Here is a 24,772-nt window from a genome sequence, read left to right as displayed (position 1 = left end):
ACTGAACTGGCCACTTGCAGGTGTTGGGTCTCAGTTTGCTGGCTGGGGAATGGGCTCGTCTTTCTGTTTGGCAGTCTCTGCGCCAGGTAGATGGCTGGCCTGTGTGCCATGCAGGCGCCACCCCCCTCCCCATGCACATTGTCAGCAAGCCATCAGCTGGCAGTGTGTGGCCGTGGCATCTGTCAGGAAAAAACTTGTGGTGAGAGGCTGGACGCCCTTGGGAACCTGTGAGCCCAGCTTGCCGGGGCCGCGCTGACCGCCGAGACGAGGAAAGCTGCGCACACCCCCACCACAGGGCTGTGCCCTCGGCCTGGCTGCTCCTGCTGAGCCTGTGTGGTGTGCAGCGGCTCCACCTTCTTTCCGGGGTGCCCCGGGCACAGAAGCCGGGGGACTTCCAAAGCTGGGGTAGCCATGTGGGGGCTTCTCCTGGTACTGCAGCCACGGGGCTTTGGGAGGCCCAGGACAGGGGTGTGGCCCCATCTTGGGGACAGAAGGGGTGGCAGCCCTGGCAGATGGGCGGGAGACCCCTCCCCTCTGCCTTCCAGCCCCCCTCAGGAGCCTACTCCTGCGGGGCAGCGTGGGGCCCCTTGGTCCAGGGCATGCTTCCCGCTGGGCACAGGGTGCTCTCGGGCCAGAGGCTGTGGGGGGGCCCCAGGGCGGAGCAGCGGTGCTGGAGCAGCAGGGGCTCCCGCAGCAGGGGCTCCCGCAGCAGGGCCGTACCGCCAGCCCTCACGGGCCCTGCTGTGGTCTGAGCTGGCCTGGCTCCGGGGCCGAGCGGCGGGCAGTGCGGCCTGCTGGCCTCCACAGGCGTGTGGGTGGCCGCCCAGCCTGCCCCTGCCGTCCACAGTGCCCACTGCCCTGCTCCCTTGCTGCCAGGCCGCAGTGGGCTGGGTCCTGCCGCCTGCTCCTCTGGAGGCAAGAGCTGGAAGTATATTTTAAATTAATTTTACTGCACTTTTTGTAATATTTTTGTTTTAAATAGATTTATAAGCATTTTGGGGGCTATTTCTACAAATTTATGAAGACAATTTTCACTCTCTCGATAAGGTTGAATTTACACCTGCTATTTCCATACTAATTCGCTGCGCTAAATGGGCTTGTCCTCTTCCGCTCCCTGTCTGGTGAGCGTGGCCTTTCCTAATGCAGTCTCCCCCTAAATCACCAAGCCGCTGTGGTCGGGAGTCAGGGCCGAGCTGAACGAACTTAATAAATGAGGTTAAATTAATTTACTTAATAAGGGCCCTGGATCATCATGAACGAGGTTCGGATTTATTGATTCTTGCTCCTGCCGCCCCTCCTGTCATAGGGGGCCTGGTCCCACCTGCCGGCCAGGCCCTGCCTCTTCCGGGGGTGGCCAGGGCTGGGGGAGACTCGTCAGGGTGGCCCCAGCAAGCCTCCCCTCCCAGGACCAGTGAGGGTTGGGGTTTGGGTCCTGCTTCGGCCTGACGGGGTCACTGAGTAAGGTGGGTGCTGGGCCCGGCAGGGCAGTGGCTATAGGCCCTCCAGAGGCAGCCCTGCCCTGCCTCTTCCCTGAACCCCTGTGGGGCAGGGAGCAGCCTGGTCAGGGAGGCGGCAAGGCTGAAAGGAGCCTGTGAGCTGTGTGGGCAGGTGGGTTGGGTCCATCTTGGGTCAGGTGGATGGGGTGGGCCCCCAGGGGAGGTCCAGCTGCCAACCAGACATAGCCACTGGCCTGCTGGCTCCCGCAGGTGCTGGGCTCCCCAGCTCCGTGCAGCCCCTGGCGTGGTGCTGTGTACCAGAGGCTCGGCCCCCACGGGCCAGGCCGCAACACCTCCCCTGCAGGTGGAAGCATGGTGACCCCACCTCAGGACGGCCCCGCGGTGACTGCGAGTGGGTGTATGTGGGGGTGTGTTCAGTGGGGCCTTCGGGCACAACCTGAGTGCCAAGCCCTGGACCCGGGGCTGGGGCCTGCACGGTGGCTCCTGGAAGGGTAGGGGGCAGGGTGCTGAGGGCTGGGTGGCCACCAGTGGGCTGGGCTTTTTTTGCTGAGGTCACCTATGTCCTGGCCAGGCTGCCTTCTCAGCAGAGTGGCTGCCCACCTGCTGGCTGGCCACTGTTAGCAGTGCGTGCCTAGGCTCGGCTACCGAGGTGGCAGGAAGGGCTGGGCTCGAGGTGGGGGCTGGGGCCAGGGCCGGTCTGATGCCTACCCGCCCACTGCCTTCAGCTTCACCAGAGGGAGGCTCTGGAGCTGGCTGGTTTTGGCCGAGTCCTCGGCCTCCGCCAGGGGCAGCTGCGGGCTCTTCGGTGCTCCCCAGGCAGGAGCAGCCGTGGGGCTCAGGCCAGCATGTGCCACGGGGTGCTGCTGTGAGGGGGGTGCAGGACTGTCCCACTGGGCAGTCGGCCTGAGCCTGGGGACCAAGGGCTCTTGGGCCTCTTGATCTGTACCCCCTGGGAGGGAGGACACCTCTGGAGGGGCTGGCAGGCAGACACAGGCAGCCTCATGGCCCTGGACCTCGTTCTCTGGCAGACGCTCACTGAGGGAGTGCAGTCACTACAGGGGATGCACGCTGTGTGTGCTGGGGGCTGTTGTCCTGTGGGGCTGGGGCCCTAGTGGGTGGTGCACACCGGATGACCCTGGGCAAGCAGGGTGGCTGTTGGGGTGGAGGTGGGTGTCGCACCCAACAGCCAGGGGCTCGGCAAGCCCCTACCAACCTGCCGGGGGACGACCGCCCCCTCGTAGTGGCAGTGGTGTCACCACACTTGGTCCTGCACCATGCCTTAAAAAGACTGTGGAGGTGACAGAACCACTGCCACCCCTGTCCCCACAGGGCTCACCCCATATCAGGGCCCTTCCCCTCCCCCACGGAGCTGGCACCCCTCTCGGGAAAGGCCGTCTCTTCTGCACACTCTGAGCTGCTCCCCCCGCACCCCCCACCTCTCCGCTGGCCCCCACTGGGCTCTGGGCGGGGGTGTTGCTCCTTCCTGGTGTGCACAGAGGCCCAGCATGTGGGAAACTTCGTGACAGCCAGCTTCCTGGGTCCGAGGCCCACAGGGGGCCTGGCAGGGCCCAAGGACTTCAGACCATGCTGCCCAGACTGGCCCTGGGGCTCTGGGGTCTTCTGGGCCGGGGCCCGGGGTCAGCAGAGGGCATCCCAGGGCCGATGCATGGATGGGCGAGGGTGTAATTGTTTTGTCGTAAGATCTCTGGGTTTGCCCGTGTTCTCTCTGGCTTCCAGCTGGTTCATTAGTCCACACTGCAGTTGAAGTGTGACTTATATCCCTAAATGGCCTGTCACTTTTTTCCCTTCCCAAACCCATTCAATGTAAACATGCAAAATAAACAAGCCCTGTGCCTGAGCAGCTGTGTCCAGAGGTAGCTCCTTGGGCTGCAGACAGCTCTCGGGGCTGCCTCCCTCCGTCTCATCTCACATCGTGCCTGCGCGAAATCTTCAGGAATCTCCGGGTGGCTTGACACGGTCGGAGCTTCGGCTCTGAAGGCTCTGAGATGCTTCTCTCAAGTGACATCTCATTAAAGAGGCGCTCAGCCCAAGGACTAGCAAAGCCCCTGCCAGGGTTCTCTCAGGCCATCTTCCACCCCTGCCCAGGCCGACTGCACAGCCTCCTCAGGCTCCAGCAAGACCCGGCTCTGCCTGCAGCAGCACACCGGCCGGGCGGCTTTGACCACAGGCTCCTCTCAGCGTTGTAGGCTGCAGGCCTGGGGCCAGGTGCCAGGCACCCTGGTCTGTTTCTCTTGCGGCCGCGTCCCTTCCTTCGAGGACCCTCATCCTTCACGGGGCTCACCCTCACCACCTCCTCTAGCCCTAGTCACCCCCAAAGGCCCCGTTCCCACACTGTCACATCCTTTCAGTTTGTTGCAGGGTGTGTCCTGCTTGTCACCAGGCTAATGAGCAGAGGCTCCCACACAAACTGAGAGGGTCAGCCAGCTTTGGGTAGTGAGCCAAGAGCTGGGAAGCTGCTGTGTGGCCCGCACTTGGCAGTGTGGGTCAACTAATGAGTGACCCTGGTACAGCTGCTGCTCTGGGCCCCCCAGGATGCCCGGGGTCCCACAGGTGGTCACAGTTGGGTGGCAGCCTGCACAAGCCTCATTGCTGCTGGTGGCCCCTCAGGGGTCTCGGGAGAGGGGCTGCCATGTGGGAGGGCAGCGGGGGGGAGGGTCAGGGCAGGCCTGGGGCCAGGTTGCAGGCGGAGGAGGGAGGGGGGGAGGTCTGCCCAGACTCAGCACCATCCCTGTCCCCCCAGCTTCTCGCATTTAATAACCCTTGGGGTGAGTTTGTGCTGACACATATGCACCTCCAGGAACGTTGCAGGCGCAGCTCTCAGCAGCCTTGTACCTGTCACTGGGGTCATGGCTGGGTGCACCCAGTGCCCCTCATTACAGCCCTCTGCGTGAGCGTGGCCTCTCAGCCTCTCAGTGCGGGTCGCCACCCCTCAGCCCAGGTCACGCTCACGAGTCCTCAGCCTCACTGAGGCCGGAGTTGACCCAGCCCCACCTTGTCTTTTGGGACCTGCCGTCCGGGGGCAGTGGCTCTTCTGCAGCGTCCCTGGGCATGTCTGCGACGAGGCTCAGGTTTGAGGGCAGGAGGCTGTGGGGGTGCTCAGGGGCCCCGGGGACAGCCTGAGAGGCCCTGCTGTTGCCCTCCGCCTGGAGCCAGGGGGCTGCCCACCGGGCTGCTTGGTCTGAGTGCGCTGCTGCCCTTCGCCATGCCCCCCTCCCCGCCCCTCCCCTGGAAGGCGCAGGGCCCCTTATCCCCCGGCACTTCCTGCCCCCGCCCAGCACCAGGCACCCCTGTGCAGAGCATGGCCCCACCGCCAGGGCCCACGCTGCGGTGCCTGGTTGTCAGCCCTCCCAGTGGACGCTGGGGCCAGGCCCGCTCGGGCTGTGGTGGACGCGGGCCGCCCGCTCATGTTTCCATTCTCTGCAGTGGCGCCTGGGAGCAGATGTGGGGACTCGGGTTGGGGGTGTGACTTCATGTGGAGCCACTGTCCCTGCAGCCTGGGTGCCTTTTCTGTTTCTGTCGCAGCATTTGACGTCCCAGTCTCTTTAACCCTCACTTTCTCCGTGCGAGGCGGTGGCTTGCTGTGGTTTCAGTTTGCGCCTCCCTGATGACCACTGGTGTCGAACACTTATCACGGCCTAGTGAGGGCCTTTCCTTGCCTTACTCTGTGGGAGACCCTCAGGTCCTCTGCACATCCCCTTTTTAAAAAGTGTTTACTCATTTATTTTTGGAGATTGGGGAAGGGAGGGAAGGAAGAAGAGCGGGAGAGGAACCTCACATGCAAGAGGAACATTGATCAGCCACCTCTTACACACCCTGAGCCGGGGGCCCGGCTGCAGCCCGGGTGCACACCTGGACCAGCTGGGCCCGAACCGGGGACCCTTCAGGCACCCGCCAGGCAGGCGCCAGTTTAGCCTGGTGAGGGCAGGGCCCTCTGCCTCCTGTGCTGAGTTGGCCTCAGCTGCTTGGTTGGGGCCTTGTTTCCCACCCAGGAGTCTGCATGTGGGTGCAGGGGGCTCAGCCCTTGTGCCCCGTGGCCACCATGCCACCATCCTGCTCCCAGGTTCGGAGTGCAAGGTCAAGTGCCCCTCCCCCGGGCCCCTCTTGGCTGTTGTCTCTGCCAGCACTGCTGTACACCTGGTAACCTGCAGGTGTGGTGCCCCTGGGGGCTGGAGCCCAGAGGGGGTGCCTGGTTTTGTGGGGCTCCCGGGCCTACAGGGGGAGCAGGCTCGGGCTCTGCCCCAGCCCAGGCTCGTGCTGGCCCTGCCCTCTGCACTCGCACCTGTTCCTCAGCAGCCCAGCGCCCCACCTTCCCTCCGCCCTCAGGGAGCTGGCCACCAGCCCGTATCCAGGTTGCCATCCGTGCCTTTGCTGAGGTGGGATTTGAGCAGAAGTTTGACCTGAGACTAACCAGGAGGGTGCCTCAGAGCCCTTGGTGCCCAGGCTCTGGCCAGCGGAGAGGGAGGCTGGGTGGGCGCTGGGCTGGGGGTAGCCGGGGGTGACCCCTAGGTGGTGCTGAGGCGGTCCCCTCTGGCAGGTTTCTGAGCACCCTGTTTTATAGGAACCGGTGGCTCTAGCTCCCCAAGTGTTGTAAAAGTTAATGTGATGGCCTCGCGTACTGTGCTCATTTTTATAATTTTTTATTTTATGAAACAGGACAGGGAGCTTAGTGACTTATTACTATTCATTTCGTTTCAATGCAGTAAATATTGATTCAGTTGGGGGTTTTCAATTTAAACTACTCGGCGATTATATAAAATATTACCGCCTGTGAGATTACGCTCACCGATCCCTTCGGCTGCTCATTAAGGAAGGAGGGCCAAGGCAGCCCTCTGCCTCCATCACTCTGATAGATGGGCTGAGCCGCCACTCTGCGGGGGAGGTGCCAGGGCCTGCCTGCGGGGGCCCCGGCAGCGAGGACGCAACTCTTAATTTGGAAGTCGGTTCAAAGCGCGCCAGGGACAGTCATTTATTTATTTCTCTGTCTGTCTGAGGCAGGCGGGCCTCTCTGCTGTCAGCAGCCCCTGGCAGTGGGGACACCTGCCCGTACTCCCTAGCCAGGTGTGGGGAGGGGCTGGGGCTTGGTGGGGGCTTGGTGGGGGCACGGGGCCTTCACCTCACACCTCCCGTGTGGCCTGAGAGGTGGGTGAGGGGCACTGGCCTTGCTGGGCACAGCCACCCCTAGAGCGGCGCTGAGACGTTGCTGTCAGAGACTGGCCTCCCTCCGGAGCCTGGTCCGGAGGTTGGGGCCCAGGCCAGCAGAGCACGCCCTGCATGCCTGGCTCCCACGGGCGCACAGACCTAGACGGGCCCTCTGCCTCCATTCTCCTCACATGATTCTGTGCTGTCTGCTGGTGGTCAGCCACCCACCACTGAGGGCGGCCAGTGGAAGCCCTGCCAGCCTCTCTGGCGTCTGGCCTGAGCCCCTCGGGTCTGCTTGCTCGTTCGGTCCTGGTCCCCACTGGGTATGCAGCTCTGGAGCCGCCTCTGTGCAGTGCCGGAGGACAGTGCTCAGCGCTGCTGAGGGCGGACAGTTGCTCTCTGGGCCCCAGGGCCACACACCTCCCAGGGAGCCCCGTGCTCCCAAGGCCGGGGGTGAGGGAACAGCTGTGGGTGCTGACCTACCACCTCTGTCAGTCAGAACCTCTGGCCCTGTGACCATTGTCCCGCGTGCAAGGTCTGTGCTGCTGCTTCCTCCCTGGTGGGGCCTAGGGCACAAGCATTGTGGCCCAGGTGTGTATGTGAGATGGCGAGGGCGGCCAGGCACCAGGGGGTATCGGGAGGAGGTGGTGCCAGGCATGAGAACCCTCTTCCATTCCATCTCAGGCCAGGACCTGCCCATGGCTAGGGCTGGTCACCTGTTTCTGGACCCTTGGTGAGCTGGCCTGGGCATGCCCCTGGTGTCTGTGTCCCTGAGGGCCATGCTGGTAGGTAGGAGGTGACTGGCAGGGCTAGGGCCAAGTTTAAGGGCAGCAGGGCACAGTGCATTCTGCCTCCCTGGCCTGGGCTCTGCCACAGGTGTCTGCTGGGATGGTCCCTGCCCTCTGGCCAGGCCCCCAGACCTGCTGGTCTCCGGAGTCTGCGAGTGTCTCTCAGGCCCTTGGGCCTTTGGCCCTTCAGTCTCTGCCCTGCCTTTTCTGCCACTGCCTCCGGGTGTCTGTGTCTTTCTCTGTCCCCGGGGCAGGGGCAGGCTCTGAGGGTCCCTGTGCTGCCCCTGCTCTGGCACAGCCCCGACGCTCGCTCCCCTGCTGTATGGCCCTGGGCCTGGGCCCGCCCAACACCCTGCAGGACTGCCCCTGGGGAGAACTTGGCAGGAGGGGGCAGGAGGGCAGGCGTGCTTCTCACCCAGGCCTTGTTCCTTTTGGACAAAACCCAAGGGGGCGTGACCGGGCAGGGAGGGCCTGTAAGACACCACCACCACCATGGTGGAACTGCAGGGCAGGTGAAGCCCCAGGGCCCCTCCCCCTGCCCCCCCTGGGCCAGGTGGAGCGTTTCCTGACACACCAGGAGGTGCTTTGTTCTGAAAAGGGCAGGGCTGCTGAGGAGGGGGCCTCCTGAGGTCCCAGTGGGCTGGTCCCTGTGGGATGTTTGGAGGGTCACCCTCAGGTGGGACCCGTGCCCAGGCCACCCTTGCCAGTATCATGGGCCCTCATGTGACTGCTGGTGCCCCTGGGTGTCCCTGGAAATGAAGAGCAGGGGCGGCTGAAAGCGCTGCCCCTGCCTGGAAGAAGGAAGATTCCCCGTCACCCACGGCACCTGGTGGCCAACACTGCCAGACGCCATCTGAGTGCTTTGTGACCCGGCGTCAGAGGTGGCGGTGGGGGTGCTCAGTGACTGCTGTCATGTTGGCCTCTGCTTGTCTGTTGGCCCGTTGGCCCGATCACACCCAGCCGCTCCTTCCCTGCTCAGAGCTGGGCCAGGGCCTCTGCAGGCACGGGGGATGCCGTCCCGGGGGTCAGGGCACACAGCAGAGTGGGCCCCCCATCTCAGAGGACTGCCAACCACTGAGGGCTGTGCCAAGGGGCCCGCAGACAAGTGCTCCCCCGGCCCCAGGCAGCCCCCGGTGACCTGGCCATGACCTGGTTCCAGGACCCGTTCTCCAGTGTTATTCATGGCTCTCTGGCCAGGGAGCTTCTGTGGGGTGGGGGTGGGGGGCCACCCAAGGAGGCTCGGCCCCGAGGGCTGTGTGTACCCCGGCCCTGGCTCTGGTGCTTACCTTCCCCCACCCTGCCTTCCTTCTGAGCTCATCCCACCACAGTGTGACTTGATGTCCTCGTCCTCAGAGATGGGACACTCCTCCACCCCGTCCGTCCATCAAGGGGTCCTCCCTGGTCCTCCCTGGCCAGGGTTGTGGTGCAGAAGGGCTGTCAGCGGGTCTGTTGGCCATTTCAGGTGCAGGCCCGGGGTGTTTTGTGTAAATGTTTGTCCCCAGGAGGGTGGCAGTTGCAGTTGCAGATACCTCTGTGAGGGGACAGCGGCCCTTGCCTGCCAGTCCCCCAGCCGCCCTCTGCTGGCAGGGCCGCCACTGTGGCGGGGGACCTGCCGGCAGAGCGCTTTGTTTTCCTCTGACTTCCCTCGGAGTCAGCAAGGTCCCCGGGCCGGCCCTGCCCGCCCCCCAGTTTAATTTGCGGTTAGATGTCTGTTAGGGCTGCGTCCGCTGCCCGAGTCAGCACTTAATTGGCAAGGCGCTTGATTTAACAGCGTGGGAGCCTCCACCGGAAAAATGGCTTGAATAAATCACTGCCTGACGCCAGAAAATAGATATAATCTCAGCATTAACTACATTAATAGTAGCAGGAGCCGAATTAAGAAGGCCATAAAGCATAGGTTGGGGAACGTAAATTATGGCCAGGCCTCTGTCCTCTCTGCATGGTGGGCGCCTCCGTTTCCTCCAGACCCCGCCCACTGGAGGCCACGCCCACCACCCACCGCGCCCCGCCTGCGTGTGGGCGGGGCCTACAGGTAGGCACCTAGGCCCTGGAAGGGTTGCCTGCCCCCTTCTGCCTCTTGGGACTCCTGAGGAATTCAACGCCTTGCACCTCCAGCTTTCACCCACCTCTCACTCAGCACCTACTTGGAGCTGAACCCAGGCAAAGCCCTTTACTTCTGGGCCGTCCTCTGTCCAGCAGGTGTGAGCCGCATTTCATCCACAGTAGTGTTTGGGCGCCCAGCTCTGACCTTCCTGCCTCCACCTGCTCCCTCCCACAGATGGTCTTTGTCCTCGGTGTTGTCTGCAGCCTGGAAGACTTCTTGGAGGAGGAGACTTTTGGCTTGTTGGTTGGGTAGACACAACTTGATCACCATTTAGGTCCCACATTGAGCCAGCTATTGAAATCACTCCCTTTTATCATTGTTTCTTGTCTTCCTCAGGGAGATCTGTGTGTCCCAGGCAGGCCTGAGCTGGTCTGGCTGTCAGGGCGCCCTGCAGGGCTTTGGGGTGGGCGAGGCAAGCGCCTCCCATGGGCCCGGGTTGCATCGTCTCATGCCCCTCTCTGTGCTGGCCGCCACTGCCGGACTCTGCCACTCAGAAGAGAAGGCAGTCCCGTTGAGTTTCAGCTTTGTTCATAGTCTCTGTCAAGTTCAACACTTCTTTATGCGGACTGTTCATCTGCCTGTGGCATGGTGTTTACATGTGCGCAAGGCTCTCTGGGTGTCCCATGTGTCTCCTCCTACCACAGCCGTACTCGTCCCCATTTTCAGTGCTGCTTTTCAGTTCTGTCCGTGAGGGTCTTGGATGGAGTCCGTGCTAGGCTGTGCACCCACCCTGTTGCTCTTCCGGGTCAACATCTGGGTTCACTTGGAAAAGCTCCCGCCTGAGACTGCGCTGGTTCCTTACGTGTTCCTCACGTTTTACGTCTGAAGCTTTGATCTACTAGGAATTTATTTGGGGACATGGTACACGAGTAAAGTTCAGACTTGATTTTGTGTAATGGTTACTGGGCTGTCTCAGGACCGTGTTACAAGAGTGTGGCCTTCCCTCCTTGTTTAAAAACGCCGTCCTCATCCCGCACAAACGCTTGTTCCTGCACCCAGCTTTGACTTCTCTTTGCAAGACACTTGTTGCTTGTGTCTTCAGGGGTCAGATCTGTGGACTTCTATCTTGTGTACCCACCACCTAGCGGGGGGGGGTGCCCCATCCCACAGGGGCCCCTCCTCTCTTGGATCCAGAAACTTGTTCTGGATCCAAGTTTGTGAGCGTCATGGAAATGGGATTGTACGTTAGCTGCTGCGAGGTGTCTGAGCGCTTCTGTCTGCTGTTTGGAGCGAAGCCCTGACCCGCTCTGGCTGTTTTCAGAGGCAGGGCCTTTGCACAGGTATTCGAGGATAAATGAGGTCGCAGGGTGGGGCCCTCATCTGATGGGACCGGGCCCATGGGAAGAGGAGCCCCCAGAGCCACCTCTGCAGACACACCGAGGTGAGGCCGTGCAACCCAGTGTGAGTCTGCAAGCCGGGAAGAGAGGCCTCGCTGGGAGGTGGCACCTTGGCCTCAGACTTGCAGGCTCCAGAACTGAGGAGATCGGCTTCTGTTGTTGAGGACAGGTGGGTGTGGTGGCCCCCTCCGAGGTCTGAGTGTGCACTCCTGGTTGACCCTCCTCCTCCTGCACCGCTGCACCTGGAGGTCCCCTCGAGGCACCCTGGGGGCCTTTCGCCCACTCCTGTGTCTTCTCGCCGGCATGCTCCCGTACTCTCCCCGCACCGCAGACACGCCCTCCTCGGCCCTGCGCGCCATCCAGGCCAGCGTTTTGGGTTTTGGTTTTTGGTTTTTGGTTTTTTTAAAAATACTAGTTTAGTCTTTTTTTCTTTTTTTTTTAAAGACTTTATTTATTTATGTTTAGAGAGGAAGGGAAGGAGAGGGAGAGAAATATCAGTGTATGGTTGCCTCTCATGGGTCCCCTGCTGGGAACTGGCCTGCAACCCCGGCATGTGCCCTGACTGGGAATTGAACCAGGATCATCTGGTTTGCCGGCCTGCGCTCGATCCACTGAGCTACGCCAGCCAGGGCAGGGCAGCATTTTGATGACATCTGGTTCATCGGTCTTCCTTCCGGGAGTAGGGCCTTTGGTGTCCTGTCCCAGAACCGGGTGCCTGCCGTGAGTTGGCTCGGCTGCCCCAGCACTCACACTCAGCCTGTGACCGTTCATCAGCGAAGTTTTACTGGTGGCCGGAAGTGGGTGCCCAGGTTCCTCTGCCTCCTCACAGGTGTGCATTTTATTGGAACTGGCTGCTCGCCCTGTGCATCCCCGCGCAGGTGCCAGGCCCATGCTGCTCCTGGTCTCTGGCCTCTCTGCCCCCTGCCTCCCCGCCCCCGACGTCCCGCCCGCCACACAGGGCCGGGGGAAGCAGCGCTGCCCCCTGACCTTGGTGGCAGCAGCTCCGTGGCTCCTGTGTGGCGTGGGCACGCCTGCCACAGCCTTGCCCTCTCCTGGCCAGGTCCAGCTGGCCCTCTGGCTCCTTGGGTGGCTGCACACACCTGGGGGTGTTCACTCGGCAGTCGGCCGCCTTCGCTCTGACTCTCAGCAGCTTTTGTGGTTTCGCCTGTGGGCCTGTCCCTGGTGGTGCTGTGGGTGCTGCGGGTACTGCCACCATCCCAGAGGCCAGGCTGCCCTTGCTCTGTGACCCCAGGAGGAGACGTCCCACTAGGGTATTTGAGGGGTGGGTGCTATCCTCCTCACTTTACCCTCTCTGGGTGGCAGGGACACATGGGGTCCCCAAGTGCTCGTGGGATTCTGGGTCTTGTAATGTTTCCCCTTTGGCACACACCCCTGGTCTGGACTGCCCTCAGTGTCCCCCAGCCAGGGACGCAACTCTCCTAGGGGGCTGCCCAGCAGGCGGGAGGTGGCCTGCTGCTCCAGGTGGACAGCGCCACCTGCAGAGCAGATGGTGGCTGTGGCCGTGGGGCTGGAACCCAGCCAGGCCAGGTTGGGTGGGCACTCAGCTGACAGTGTGGAGTGTGAGGGCGGAGGGCCTGGGGTGCTCACCAAGCCGATGAGAGGAGGCCCCGCTGCCCGAGGCCACAGTGGGTGGGCTTTTGCAGCGGCCTTGGCCAGCAGGTCTCAGTAGGTGTGCTCTGGGCTGGGTGCCCGCAGCCTGCTGGTGAGAGTGAGAGCAGGGTGCGGGCTCTGAGGGGGCACAGAGGGGGGCCTGCCGTGTGAATAGGGGTGCAGGCCCCCAGGGTGGTGGGTGGGTCCGGCCTGAGGAGGCACCCCCTGGGTTTTGGGCTGGGCCTCCTCCCCCTGTACAGTGCAGTACAGCCTGCACTGTAGTCGGGAGGGTGGGGGCAGGACGGACCACCCACAGGGACTGTCACCCAGGTCCCAGGGAGCCAGGAGCCAGGGGGTCCTCGACCTCCCGAGGTCTTCCCGGGGAACTCTGGTCAGGAGCTGCGACGCCTGAGCCATCCACTCTGGGGCAGGCCTCTGGTGGGGAGCCCCAGGCAGGTGGTCCTGGGAACCAGGGGGACTGGCAGTGAGCAAGGCTGGATGGGGGTGGGGGACAGAGAGACGGAAGGAAGGTAGGCAGGAAGAGGAGGAATGATGGAGGGAGGGAGAGGTGGGGATGTGGGAGCAGGGGAAGGGCCAGTCCTTCCCCTTACCAGCCTGCACGGGCCAAAGGGGTCCTCGGCTGAGGACCCAGCCTGGAGGGGCCGCCTAGGCGCAGGAGTCTGGGCCCTGCCCTGTGCTGGGCCCGCCCCCTTGCCCCTTGGGCTGAACTCCGCACTCCCTTGTGGGGTCATTAAGACCCAGTAGTAATCCCTGTTTTTTGCAGCTAACGTACAAAACACCAATAGCTTCAGCTGAAATGGATTTTTAAAAGTGTCATTTTATGGAGAATTTTACTTTCCATCTTGTTGTTTATTAGGCTTTTAAAGGGAAAGCTTGTAATGCATCCATTGATCGGAGCACCAATTGAATAGATGTGAGCACATAAAGTAGCCCAGCCCTCGTGCCGGGGCTGCAGTGTGTGTGGTGGGCGCGGCACAGGGCGCTGGAGGCACTGCTGCTCTGCCTCCAGCTCTCCTCCTCTTGGTCACACAGCCCCGCACCCCCCAGCCCCAGCCCCGACAGGCGGCATGCCTCTGTCCCTGGGTGGCCGGCAGAAAAGGCTGGAGGTAGGCACGCGGAGCGGGGCCACTGCGGGGGAGCACGTTCAGAAGTGAGGCCAGGTGGCCACAACTGCTGCGAGGCCTGTGCCGTCCATCCGAGGGGTCCCTGGCCACCGAGCCCCGTTTCTCGGGCCCCTGTGAGGCCTGCTCAGGTCACCCCCGTGCACATTCCTTCTGCACTCTGGTGTTTCCACTCGCCTCTCCGGCCGCCAGCGCTACGCCCCCAAGGGGCTCTGTCTTCCTCCCTCCAGAACTGTCAGCACCTGCCCTGCAGACTGCCCAGCATGCCTGCCGGCTCTGGAAGGCGAGCAGCCCTGTGCTGTGCTGGCCCTGAGCTGCGGGGTCTGTCTAAGAGGGGCCCTGGGCTCACGCCACCTCCCTGCCAGGCAGAGTGGGCCCAGGCTGCGCTGGGCCAGGGGCTGGGGCCCGGGAGAGGGGGCGGGGTGGGGCCCCAGGGGACTGTCAGCATTTCTGTGGAAAGTGCACTTCAGCAGCGTGCAGCCCGTCACAGCGGCCGCTGGGCCTGACCTACTTGGAGTTGGCTGCACGGAGCTGCCTCCTGCTCCTGCTCCTGCTGACGGCGCACTCCCTGCTCTCCAGAGCTGCGCAAACCAGAGCTGCGCAAACCGTGCTCCGTTCCTTGAAAAACGCTTCCCCGGCTGTTTTCTCTGCTCCCCCACCAGCCTGTCCACAGCCTGCCCACCTCCTGCCCCATCACCACCACCTCCTGAGAGGCCTGGCCTAGAAGCGGCTGGCTCCCTGGCCACTCACTGGCCCTGCCCCAGCCGATGGGGTGGGGTTAGAGGTCGAATCCCACCCAAGAGACGGTGGAGCCCCCTGCCAGCAACCGCACCTGTGGCCCCAGTCTCCCCACAGGTGCCCAAGCCTCAGCCCACCGGCTGCGCACTTGTGCCCAGGCACTCTGTGTGGAAAGGCAGCACGTCTTGCCGGGTGCGGGGTCCGGAGGAGGAGGATGCTGGGCTGCCGTTGGGGCTGGGGGCACTGTGCCAGGGAAGGGCTGGATGAGCAGAGCCTGGGGGCCCAGGACAGACCTGTGGAGGGTGGGGTGGGGGGGCCTGGCAGACTGGGTGCACTCAGCTTCCCAGGGAAAGCCCCCCTGTCTTGTGCAGATCCCGGCCCTTTCTCTGGGTCTCTCTTTCCTGGTGTCTTCTACTCCACTTTCTGGCTTGGCCTGCCCTGACACCACTGCCATCCCCACCCTGGGCTCAGCGGGTGAGAGCCGCAGCCTGCAGAGCCCCTGGCCCATGGGGTGGCCTCGCCAGGGTGCTCCGGCCGCTCCCCACGCAGCCGCCTGCAGACAGCTGCTGCTTCTAGCCGACTTTCCTCATGTGCGTGCCTTCCTCCCCATCACCACCACTTCTCATTTAAAGTGTTAACTGCCCCCACCCAGCCTTCCTGCCCCCCAGGGGGCGAGGGGAACCCAGCCCTCACCCAGTGTAGTCAAGGTTATGGTGATAAATCCTGGGGCATTGTCACTTCTATCGGAGTAAATTGGCTGGCCGCTTTTGGGCTGAAGGGAAGATAATTTGCTGTAGTATTTCAAATGGATTAGAAATGGATTTGAGGGGAAGTTCATGCCTCCCATTACAAAGGCGAGAAAGAGGACTGTCTTAAGGCACGGCTCCCTCCCTGGCCTTCATTATCCATGCTTAATACCTTTCCTATTTTCCAGCGTTAATGAAATTTCCTGGCGGCCTGGGCCTGCCGGACGGGCCCGGAGAACCCTTTAGATCTGAGGCTCCAGTCGCAGAAAAGGAATTACCGGGCCTTTGGGCGAGGGGAGGCACCTTCCCAGGTCCCTGGCCCCCTATTATCTCATTAATTTCATCCCCTCTTCTCAATACACCTCGCTCCCAGAAGGCTGTTCTCTGTGTCAGGGTGACAGTTTGCTGGAGTGTGGTGACACCCAGGACAGTGAGGGGCGGGTAGGGCACCGGTGCGGGTGCCACAGGCCTGGAGCTGCACACCAGCTGGGGGGTTCTGTGTGCCTTCAGACTGCACTGGTGTCCCACAGGCGGGGGCCCCCCTGAGTCCTGTGGGTTTGCCCACCGTCTCCAGGCCACCCTGTGTGACACCAGGCAGGTCTCCCAGGAGGCGCCCAGGGCTCCCGGGCGCTTGTCAGGCTTGAGCTGGACCAGCCATGGTGGCCACTGGCCTGAGCTCAGCTCAGGCTTGTGGAGATTAGGGCTTGGGCCGAGCTGCGCCCCAAGAACAGAGGCCACGGCTCCTGCAGAGGGTCCACAGCCGCCTCTGAGCCCCGAGGGCTGATAGGGTTCTGCAGGGAGGGGCTGGCGAGGGAGTGGACCCCTACCAGCCCCGCCCCTCTCTCCTCACCCCCCCCCCGAAAGTCTGCAGAGAGCCTGGAGGCGCAGCTGCCTCCCCCAGATGTGGGGCAGCTGGAGCGCCTGCAGGGACGGCCTGGGCCATGTGGGGCCAGGCCCCTGGGCTCTACTGGTTCTTCTGAGATTGGTGTTTGTGAACCTGAATTTTAATTAAGGGAAACTGGGTCAACTGCTTCCATGCGGGAGGCCCCACTCTTCCCGCCTGCGTTTGCAGTTACCCCGCAGCTTCGGGGCCCAGAGCCGGCTCCCTGGCTCACGTTAACTCTCCAGTGGGCCCTGGCTGGGTGGCTCAGTGGATTGAGCGCGGGCTGTGAACCCCAAAGGGTCGCCAGTTCGATTCCCAGTTAGGGCACATGCCTGAGTTGCAGGCCAGGTCCCCAGTGGGGGCCACATAAGAGGCAACCACACATAGACGTTTCTCTCCCTCTATTTCTCCCTTCTTTTCCCTCTCTCTAAAAGTAAATAAATTTTTTAAAAATTTTAGAAAGAGAAAAAAGAAGTCTCCAGTGGGCCCTGGGGGGCTGCAGCTGGTGACACTTTCGGACGGAGGGACCGAGGACCAGATAGGTGACAGGGCTGCGTGGGACAGGTGGCAGCTGTGCCTGAGAGCAGGGCACTGGACCCAGTGCCTCATTTCTGGGCAGGTCCGCCTGGGTGCCCCGAGGTCTGCCTGTCCCCTGGCACTCGTCAGAACCCCGTCTGGGGTGCCTCTCCTCGTCCCTGGGTGACTAGGAGAGGGCTTTCTGCTGCCCAAGGTGGAGTTGGGGGTCCGTGGTCAGCCTCGTGGGGGACCCACTGTGAGTACCCAAGGCAGGCCCAGCCGGGCTCAGACCCTGTCCTCACTTTGCCACTGCAGCTGGTTCCCCTGTGGCGCCCTGAGCAGCGGCTCTCTTCAGGGAGAGGCAGTGTGGACACGGGATATCTGTGCCCCTTTGTCCAGATTGGCCAGTGGGGCACCAGAGGTTCAGAGTCTGAGCTGATGTGGAATTAAGCTCAATTTGCGTAAACAAGTTTCTGCTGAAATTGGCCTGAGGGGTCTGCTGGAGTCAGGAAGCTTCCTGGTCACCCTGAACATTCCCTGTCCCCTCATCTTGGTGGCAACCTGCCCATGTGACAGCTGGGGAGAGCAAGTCAGCCAGGACAACTTTCAGGACCACTGTGGGTGCCTCCTGGGCAGCCCTGAGCCGGGGGCCTGGGGCTGACCCTGTGGGGGTGCGTGGTGTCTGGAGGGTCCTCCTCCCGGGCTCGGGCAGTCATGTCCCAGGGGTGTGCATGTCCAAGGGGAAGCTGGTCCCTTCCCCATGACCCTTCAGGGGTCACATGGTCCCAGCCCTGATGAGGTGCCACCTCCTGTGCTGTGGAGGGCGGGCTAACTGGTGTGTTCCCACGTCTGCAGGTCCCTGACGCTAAGCCGCCTGCGCCACGCCCGCGGCGGGGGGAGAGCCCGGCCCGGCCCCCCTCGGTGGCGGGACAGGGGCTTCCGCTGCATCGGAGGGGTGCTCTACAGGGTGTCGGCCAACAAGCTCTCCAGGACCGGTGGCCGGCCCAGCAGCGAGGGAGGCGGCAGGCCCCTCCTGCGCGCAGGTGAGGCTCCCTGCTGGTGCGTCCAGGAGGCCCTGGGGCTCCATCCAAGTGCGCAGTCCCCAGCGGGCCATGCCCCGACCGGCACTCATTCAACCCTCAGTGCCCACAGAGCCTTGGCTGAGGCACTGATGTCCAGCTGGGGCAGTGGGGCAGGCTGGGTGCCTGTGGGGAGGCCTCACAGCCTCTGTCCCCAGGGGAGGCCCCGCAGGCAGCCAGAAGCTCTTGCTTGGCTAAGCAGCCCCTGATTTTCCGTGTTTCACTCCTGGACAAGGGAGATGGACCAGGTACAGTGAACAGGGACAGGCGAGCAAGCACCTGGGGCCAGGGCACCTCCGTTGCGCTGGCCACACCCCCCACGGCGGGGGGAGCAGGCTGACGGGATGAAGTGCTCTGGGCTCGCTTGTTGCACAAATTAACTAAAAAATACCTTGGTTTTAGTCCAATTTTACCCCCTTTTTTTTCTGTCAGAAAAAGGGGGCAGGATTGTGGGCTTTCGTGGGATAGCAGAGGCCCAGTGCCCCCAGCCCCATGCTGCAGCACCCAGAGGAGCAGGAGGAAGGAGTTGCCTGAGCTCCTCCCCACCTACTGGCCTCCCGGGGCCTGTGTGCTGCCTGCCGCCTTCCCTGCAGAGGCGCGAGGTGCCTGGGCGGCCGTGGCTCCACCTGCCTATGTGCCTCAGTTCCCTATTCCCTTTGCTCGGGGGAGGATTGGGTGCAGGGAGCCCGCCACGCCTCCTCACGGGGCTGTGGTCAGGGTCAGCCCACAGGGTGCCATTCAGGGTCAAGACCCTCCACCAGCAGCAGGTCCTGCTCCGGTGACCTCGGGCCCCAGAGCTAGAAGGCTGCAGCCTTGGGCGGGCTGGCACTTGGGGGCAGCTGCCCCCCTGTAAGAGCTGAGCTCTAGAAGTCACCTTCCCCAAACCACTCCCCAGCACCAGCCTTCAGGCAGTAAGGTGAGGAGGATGGGGTCGGGGACCCAGGTCCTAGGAGGCCTCTTCCTGGGATGTGCCTGTGCTGGCGACAGCCGCCATCCTGCTGACCAGTCCAGCCCTGGTGGCCTCCAAGGGGCAGCCCTGGGCTCAGGACTCCCAGCTTCAAAGCGAGGCCAAATGATAGGGCAGGACAGAACCAGAGCCCACTGAGGCCCCACCCACCCGGCCAGCACTGCCTGGGCCCCTCGTGGGTGGCCAGTGCCTTGCTGCCAGGAGGGTGGTTGCTCCCTGCCAGCACCCTGCCCGCTGACCAGCGGCCCTCTTGGATGGAGAGTAATTAAAGGAATAAATCTCCTCCTTTGGTGTCGGAGGGACTTCAGCAAGAAAGTGCAGCCTCCTGGGATGGCTCCCCTCCTCCTGGCCCTCCTGGCCCTCCTGGCCGCAGAGGCTCCCAGGCCCTGGCAAGCAGCCAGAGCCGGTCAGGCGTTTCAGGGGAGAGAAGTCAGAGCCACGGGGTTGTGCTTTCTTCCTGGGCCCAAGGCCTGCCCCTCCAAGGGCCCAGCCCCAAGAGCCTCCCCCGTGCTTTGGCTGGAGGCCAGGGTGCACTGGGCATGGCTCTGGCGGGTGCTCCACTGGGCCTTGCATGTGCCACAGCCCCACAGCCCTGAGAGCCTGCTTGTCCCTGCCGCGGAGCAGAGCCCCCTTCCAGAGCCACTGCGTGTGACTCGGGCTGCAGGGCTGGCCCTGGGCCCCAGAGTAGGGCCAATTCGGGCAGTCCCCTCCCGGTGGCCAGCTTGGCCACGTGCCCCTGGGCAGGTCCTGGGGTGGGCCTCTTCTCGCCTGGGACCTGGGGTGGGCCGTCCCTCCGTGGCTGCTGCCAGGTCCCACACTTGGAAGCTGGCGAGCCTGTCTACAGCCCAGATGCCTCTTTCTGGGGCTCACTAGGTCACTGGAGCCAGCCTGGGGTGTCAGTCTTTCCCCCAAGGGTGGCTGCCTGCGGCCCTTGGCCCCAGAGCCCTGTTGGACAGGCTGCCTGGGCTGGGGGCTGGCAGTGGGGGTGGGGCTGCGGCTGCCCCGCTGCTTTGGGAAGATCCCTGGGAAGTGCGAGTTCTCTCCGAGGCTCAGCACCTCCTGCTCCCAGGGTGCGATTGCAGCTGGACTTCTTAGCGCCTCTCAGCTCCCTTGGCCTCTGCCGTTGGAGCCAGCGACTCTGCGTTTCTAACACTGCTCGGCGTTTGAGAAGCTGCCTCTTGTTCCCGAAAACCTCTCGTGGGAGCCCCACGCCAGTGTCTTTGCAAGAGCAGAGTAGGGCAGGGAGAGAGCCTGCCCCGCCCACAGGGGCCCACCGGGGGCCACAGTCTGACAGGCGGACACGTGATGACAGCCATCACTGGCAGGAGCAGATGGCGCCACAGCGTCACAGCAGCCTGGGTGACAGCCCGGGAACCGTGATCACCAACAGCTATCAAATTGCACTCTGTCACCCACCGGCTGGCAGGTGTGCAGCACCACGTGCCACCTGCATCGGCCCCCGTGGGCCCCCCAGGACTGGTGTCCCCAGCCTGGGAACCAGGGCTGCACTGTGGCCTGGAGCCACCCGATGGCCTCCTTCCTCACACCACAGCCTCCTGCTCCGCAGCCAGGGCAGCGCCTTGCAGAGCACTCCCTCCTCGCAGGGTCCTGCTGTGCAGCCTAGAGATGCCCTTTTTAAATTCACGAGACGGGGCTCAGAGAAGGGCAGCCCCTGGCAGGGGCAGCTGCGGCAGGCAGTGGGGGCCGGGCCTGGAGGGGCACAGAGCACGCCAAGGAGCTGTCAGGGCTTAGCAGCAGGTGGGCCATGGGGAAGGGGTGTCAAGGTCCAGCCTGTTGGGGCACGGCAGTCTGGGGCAGGGCAGGCCCTGTCAGAGCTTCTGCCATGGGGGCTGGGAGGCGGGGTGGGTGGAGGCAGTGAGCCCTGGGAGAGGCCACTGGAGAGGGGGCGGCAGGACACCTGCAGGCAACAGGGGGCGCCTGCCCAGCTTTCCTGCGGCTCCGACCCGGCAGCTCCGGGCCAGCAGGCTGGGGATGGCCCTTTACAGCCTGGATGCTTTGTCATCGCCTCCGGTCCCCAGAACTCCTAAGTGATGTCACTTCTGCCTCCTGCCACCAGATCTATTTCAGCAGTTGCCTGTGGGAAATCGGAGCTGGTCTGGGGAGGGCTGTGTGTGTGTGTGTGTGTGTGTGTATGCGCGCGCCTGTGGAACTAGGGACTTGGTGGCCATCCGGAGGAGGCTCTTGCCTGCCCTCCCCTGCCCTGCCCTCCTGGGTCCGGGGGGGTGACCTCGTGTCTAAAAGACAGGTAAGGGCTGTGGGTCAGTGTGGCCCCTCCTCCTTCAGGGCTGGCTCCCACCCGCGCAGTCAGGACCACCTACACCCCTTCCCCATCCCATCACCATGGCCACTGTGTGAGCAGCTTCCCTCGGGCCAAACTCAGTGGCCTGGAGACACTTTGCTTGGTCTCTGTGCTCGAGGCTTTGAGGGGTGACTTCCAAGGTACCCCATGGTTTCGAGGAGCAGGCAGCTCCCCCCAGCCTAGGCGTGAGGAGGCCACACCTTGTGGCCAAGCACCCTTCACTGCTGTTTGTTTCAATTCTACAGCCCTTTACACATGTAAACACTGTTCTAGGCTGCAGCAGAGCTCGGCAGCACCCCCAGGGCCCTCAGGCCACGTGTCCTGGCTCTGCCTGAGGCAGAGGGGGTGGCAGGGAGGCTCCCACCACGCATGCCCCTGAGACCTCCTGCCCCAAGAGGAACCCACGGGAGAGCCACTAGCATGGCCTTGGGAGAGATCTTATCCCCCCCTTCAGGGGGCGGGGCATGGGGCTGGCCCGGGGGCTCCCTTCCCTCACCACATGCCCCCGAGGGGCCTGGCAGGGACCAAGCCTGAGGGCAGGGGAGGCAGGTGGCCCCCTTGAGGGGGGCAGGAGTGTCTGAGCCGAGGGCAGAGACCACTGGGCCTGTGCGGAACAGGTGAGCAGACAGAGCCTGACCAGGGCCCTCTCTCCACAGGCCGGTCCGACCCCACTGGCAGCTGCAGCCGCTCGCTGGCCAGGTATGTACATCCCTGGGGCTGCGTGGACGGGGCCCCGTGCACCCTCAGCCTCACCCCCCATCTTGCTGCCCACAGCCGGGCAGTGCAGCGCAGCCTGGCCATCGTGCGGCAGGCCAGGCAGAGGCAGCGCCGGACAGGGCAGGAGTACTGCATGTACTACAACCGCTTCGGCAGGTGCGGCCGCGGCGAGCACTGCCCCTACATCCACGACCCCGAGAAGGTGGCCGTGTGCACCAGGTGACCCGCCTAGGGGGCGTCTTGGGGTGGGGGCTGACCTCAGGCCCGCCAGGTCCACCCCTGGTCTCACCGGCCCACCGCACGGTTTGCACAGGTTTGTCCGGGGCACGTGCAAGAAGACAGACGGGACCTGCCCCTTCTCCCACCAAGTCTCCAAGGAGAAGGTGAGCCCCAGCTCGGTGGGCATGTTCCTGGCAGGGGTACCCTGAAGTTCTCCCTGGGCTGGAGGCACACTGACCCCTGTCCCCTGGTATCTGTGAGGAGCTGCGTGTGGGACCACATGGGGGCTGTCACATTCGGCCAGCTCCTACTGCATCCAACCTGGAGGGTGTCGACCTACCCCATGGGAGTCCCCCACCTGCCCTGTGCCACACTCCTGGTCAGTGGTCCCAGGTGCATATGTGGTGCAGGGTGCAGTCCCGGGTGGGCAAGGGGCAGCTGGGGACATGAGGCACTGGGGACTCACCAGGGCAGGAGCTCTGAGGTCCGGGTCATTGCTGGCTGTGGAGCGCCCGGGGACGTGCGGAGTGGAGGCCGCAACAAGGTTAGGGAGGTGGGGTTGGGCCGAGGCGATGCTGCTACAGCAGCTTTTCCCCTTGAGGAGCTTGAAAAGAATCAGCGTTTTTCCCTTGATAGACCTTCCAGGCTCTGTGGTGAGCCGTTTGCAGATTCACGTCGAGCTTCGGGTTCATTAGCTCCCAGCTCCGAAGCCGGCGTGCATCCCGGCTGTCTGGTGTGGACGCCGCTGAGTGCCCTAAATTAACGTTATTGTTATTTGTGCGGACGTGGAGGGTGCAGACGAGGTTAATTGAAATGAGGACGCGATTCCTCGGGATAATGGTCTTGCTGACAGCAAGGAGGAGCTCCGTTTGCTGTAGAGTTGGCTTTATTATCCTTTTTATTAGAGCTAATTTGGGCTCTAGATCAAAAGCCACATTAAGGGCTTGTCTGCAGCCCCCCCACCGGCCCCACACGGGCCCCTCTCCACTCGGAGTTGTAGTTAGAAGACAATTAAAAACGAACCCCCACTCAGGCACGCAGATCGCCCTTTGTTTCTCTGCTCTCCCCCTCCTTCCTCGTTCTCCCCTCCCCCACCTCCCCCCTGAAAAATACTAGTGGGGCACCCTCCACACGCCTGCAGAGGCCCCAGGAGGTGTGTGTGTGAGTCCCACAGGGCCACTGGGCACAGGGCTTTCTGGGCCCCCAACAGGAGTCTCCTGGAGCCGTGGCAACCGCACAGGTCGGGGTGGGGAGATGGAGGCCTTGTGCCGCTCAGGCCTTGCTCTCTGCCAGTGGAAGGAAGTGGCCCGCACACCTTCCTGTCCCAGCCTGGGGCCAGGGACTGCTGGGGCCACGCAGTCCTGTCAGGTTGCCTGTTCCAGGGCCCCCACCAGGCCTCCCCTGGGCCACCTGCTCACTGGCCAGGGCACAGGACCCAGACCCCCGCCAAGCCTCCACAGACCCGGGCTGCTCCCAGGAGTGAGCGGCCTGCCTGCCCACCACTTCCCCGGGCGGGGCAAGTCAGGTCTGCAGCCCAGGACCCTGCTGAACCCACTCAGGCTAGAAGGGCTGCCTGCCCCTCACGTGTGTCCCAACAGCCTGGAATCCGAGCAAGGGAGACTCGGGTGGACACATGTGTGGGCCTGAGCCACCTGGAAGGGCATGGCTGCCCGCCTGCCTTGCTTCCCTGTCCTGTTGTGTGGGCAGCCCTCAGCTGGTCCGGCCCCAGGTCCCCATGGCTGCTGCTGGCCACCCTCCTGCAGGCCAGTCTGCTGGAAGCACCAGGGAGGGGTCCCAGTGCTCTCACCTGAGAAGCGGGTCGGATGCCTGACGGAGGGGGCTCTGCGGGCCCTCACTCTCCCTCCCCCTCACCCCCCCCAGATGCCGGTGTGCTCCTACTTCCTGAAGGGGATCTGCAGCAACAGCAACTGCCCCTACAGCCATGTCTACGTGTCGCGGAAGGCGGAGGTCTGCACCGACTTCCTCAGGGGCTACTGCCCGCTGGGTGCCAAGGTGAGGGGCGCGGACCGGCAGCCTCCAGCTGTCAGCACCTTCCCTGCAGCCTGTTCCCCCCAGGTGGCCTGGGCAGTGCGGGCAGCCGTGTGGCTTCCAGCCCGCTGAGCAGACTGGTTCCATGCTCCACGGCGACGCCCCCTCCCCTCCCTGTCCCCATTCAGGTCTGTGGGGTGCAGCTGTGTGAGTCCTGTGGCACCCATGGGGGCGGTCTCTAGCCCCTGGACACCAAGAGGCAGCCTGATGGTCTGCCTGGGGTCTGGGTTGGGGGCTCCTGGGAAGTGGGGGGCACAGGGGTGGACTGCAGGCATCGGTGCAGGGCTGGCCCTGTGCACAGCTCTCTGCCTCTGGTAGGCCCTTCCTGCCTCCAGGCTGAGACCTGGGGACCTGGCCAGAGTGGACAGGTCACCTTGGTGCATGCTCGGGCCCAGGTGGCAGGGACCAGGTGGAACCCCCTTGGAGGGCGTGGATGATCGCTGTGAAAGATCACAGTGTAAGTGAAATGTCAGAGCTGTATTTAAGTTCCTCTTCTATCAGTGGAAGTGCTTACGGAGACCCTTTCGGTGTGCGTGGCTGCGGAATGATGGATAGCGGCCCGTAATTGTCTGCGGGAAAGCGCTGAGCAGGCGGCCTGGCAGGCGCAGCGGCAGCCTGGGCCCGGGAGGGTTAACTTGATTCTCTAAATAATACAAGAAGTGCTGAGTGGGCACCTCGCGCCTGGAGTACGCGTCCTCTAGTGGGCCCCAGAGAGTTTATGACATTCCCCGGATCAGTGGAGGTGTTAGCCTTGCTTCCTGGAGCGACGGCTTGTTGAAGAGTGCACCCTGCTCCCGTGCGTAATCTAGGCCGGGAGGAAGCCTGCTCAGCCTCCAGCCCTCGTCTCCCTGGGCTCTCGGGAGGGTGTGTCTGGGGTGGGCCCGTCACCTTGGGGCCTGACACCCCGTGAGGGTGCTCTCTCTCGGTTGTGACGCGTGG

At 63.3% G+C, this 24,772-nt stretch overlaps 1 protein-coding gene across 4 annotated transcripts in view; it reads left to right on the top strand.

The window, feature by feature from the left end:
• The window catches only part of ZC3H3 (zinc finger CCCH-type containing 3), a 60,802-nt gene that overhangs the window by 24,467 nt on the left and 11,563 nt on the right, over window positions 1–24,772 (top strand). For 3 of the 4 annotated variants that reach the window (XM_037048816.1, XM_037048815.1, XM_037048814.1), the window contains 5 exons: window positions 17,338–17,525; window positions 21,505–21,547; window positions 21,623–21,784; window positions 21,879–21,948; window positions 23,666–23,797. In XM_037048816.1, coding sequence (XP_036904711.1) covers window positions 17,338–17,525; window positions 21,505–21,547; window positions 21,623–21,784; window positions 21,879–21,948; window positions 23,666–23,797 — 595 coding nt within the window. The remainder of the gene's footprint in view (window positions 1–17,337; window positions 17,526–21,504; window positions 21,548–21,622; window positions 21,785–21,878; window positions 21,949–23,665; window positions 23,798–24,772) is intronic. The other variant, XM_037048817.1, reaches the window with a different exon arrangement.

The sequence above is a fragment of the Sturnira hondurensis genome, unplaced genomic scaffold, assembly GCF_014824575.4.
Source record: "Sturnira hondurensis isolate 20B ecotype Veracruz unplaced genomic scaffold, ASM1482457v3 Scaffold0006413, whole genome shotgun sequence".
NCBI lineage: Eukaryota > Metazoa > Chordata > Mammalia > Chiroptera > Phyllostomidae > Sturnira > Sturnira hondurensis.
The sequence above is the reverse complement of the archived record's forward strand: the minus strand, read 5'-3'. Positions and strand labels throughout refer to the sequence as shown.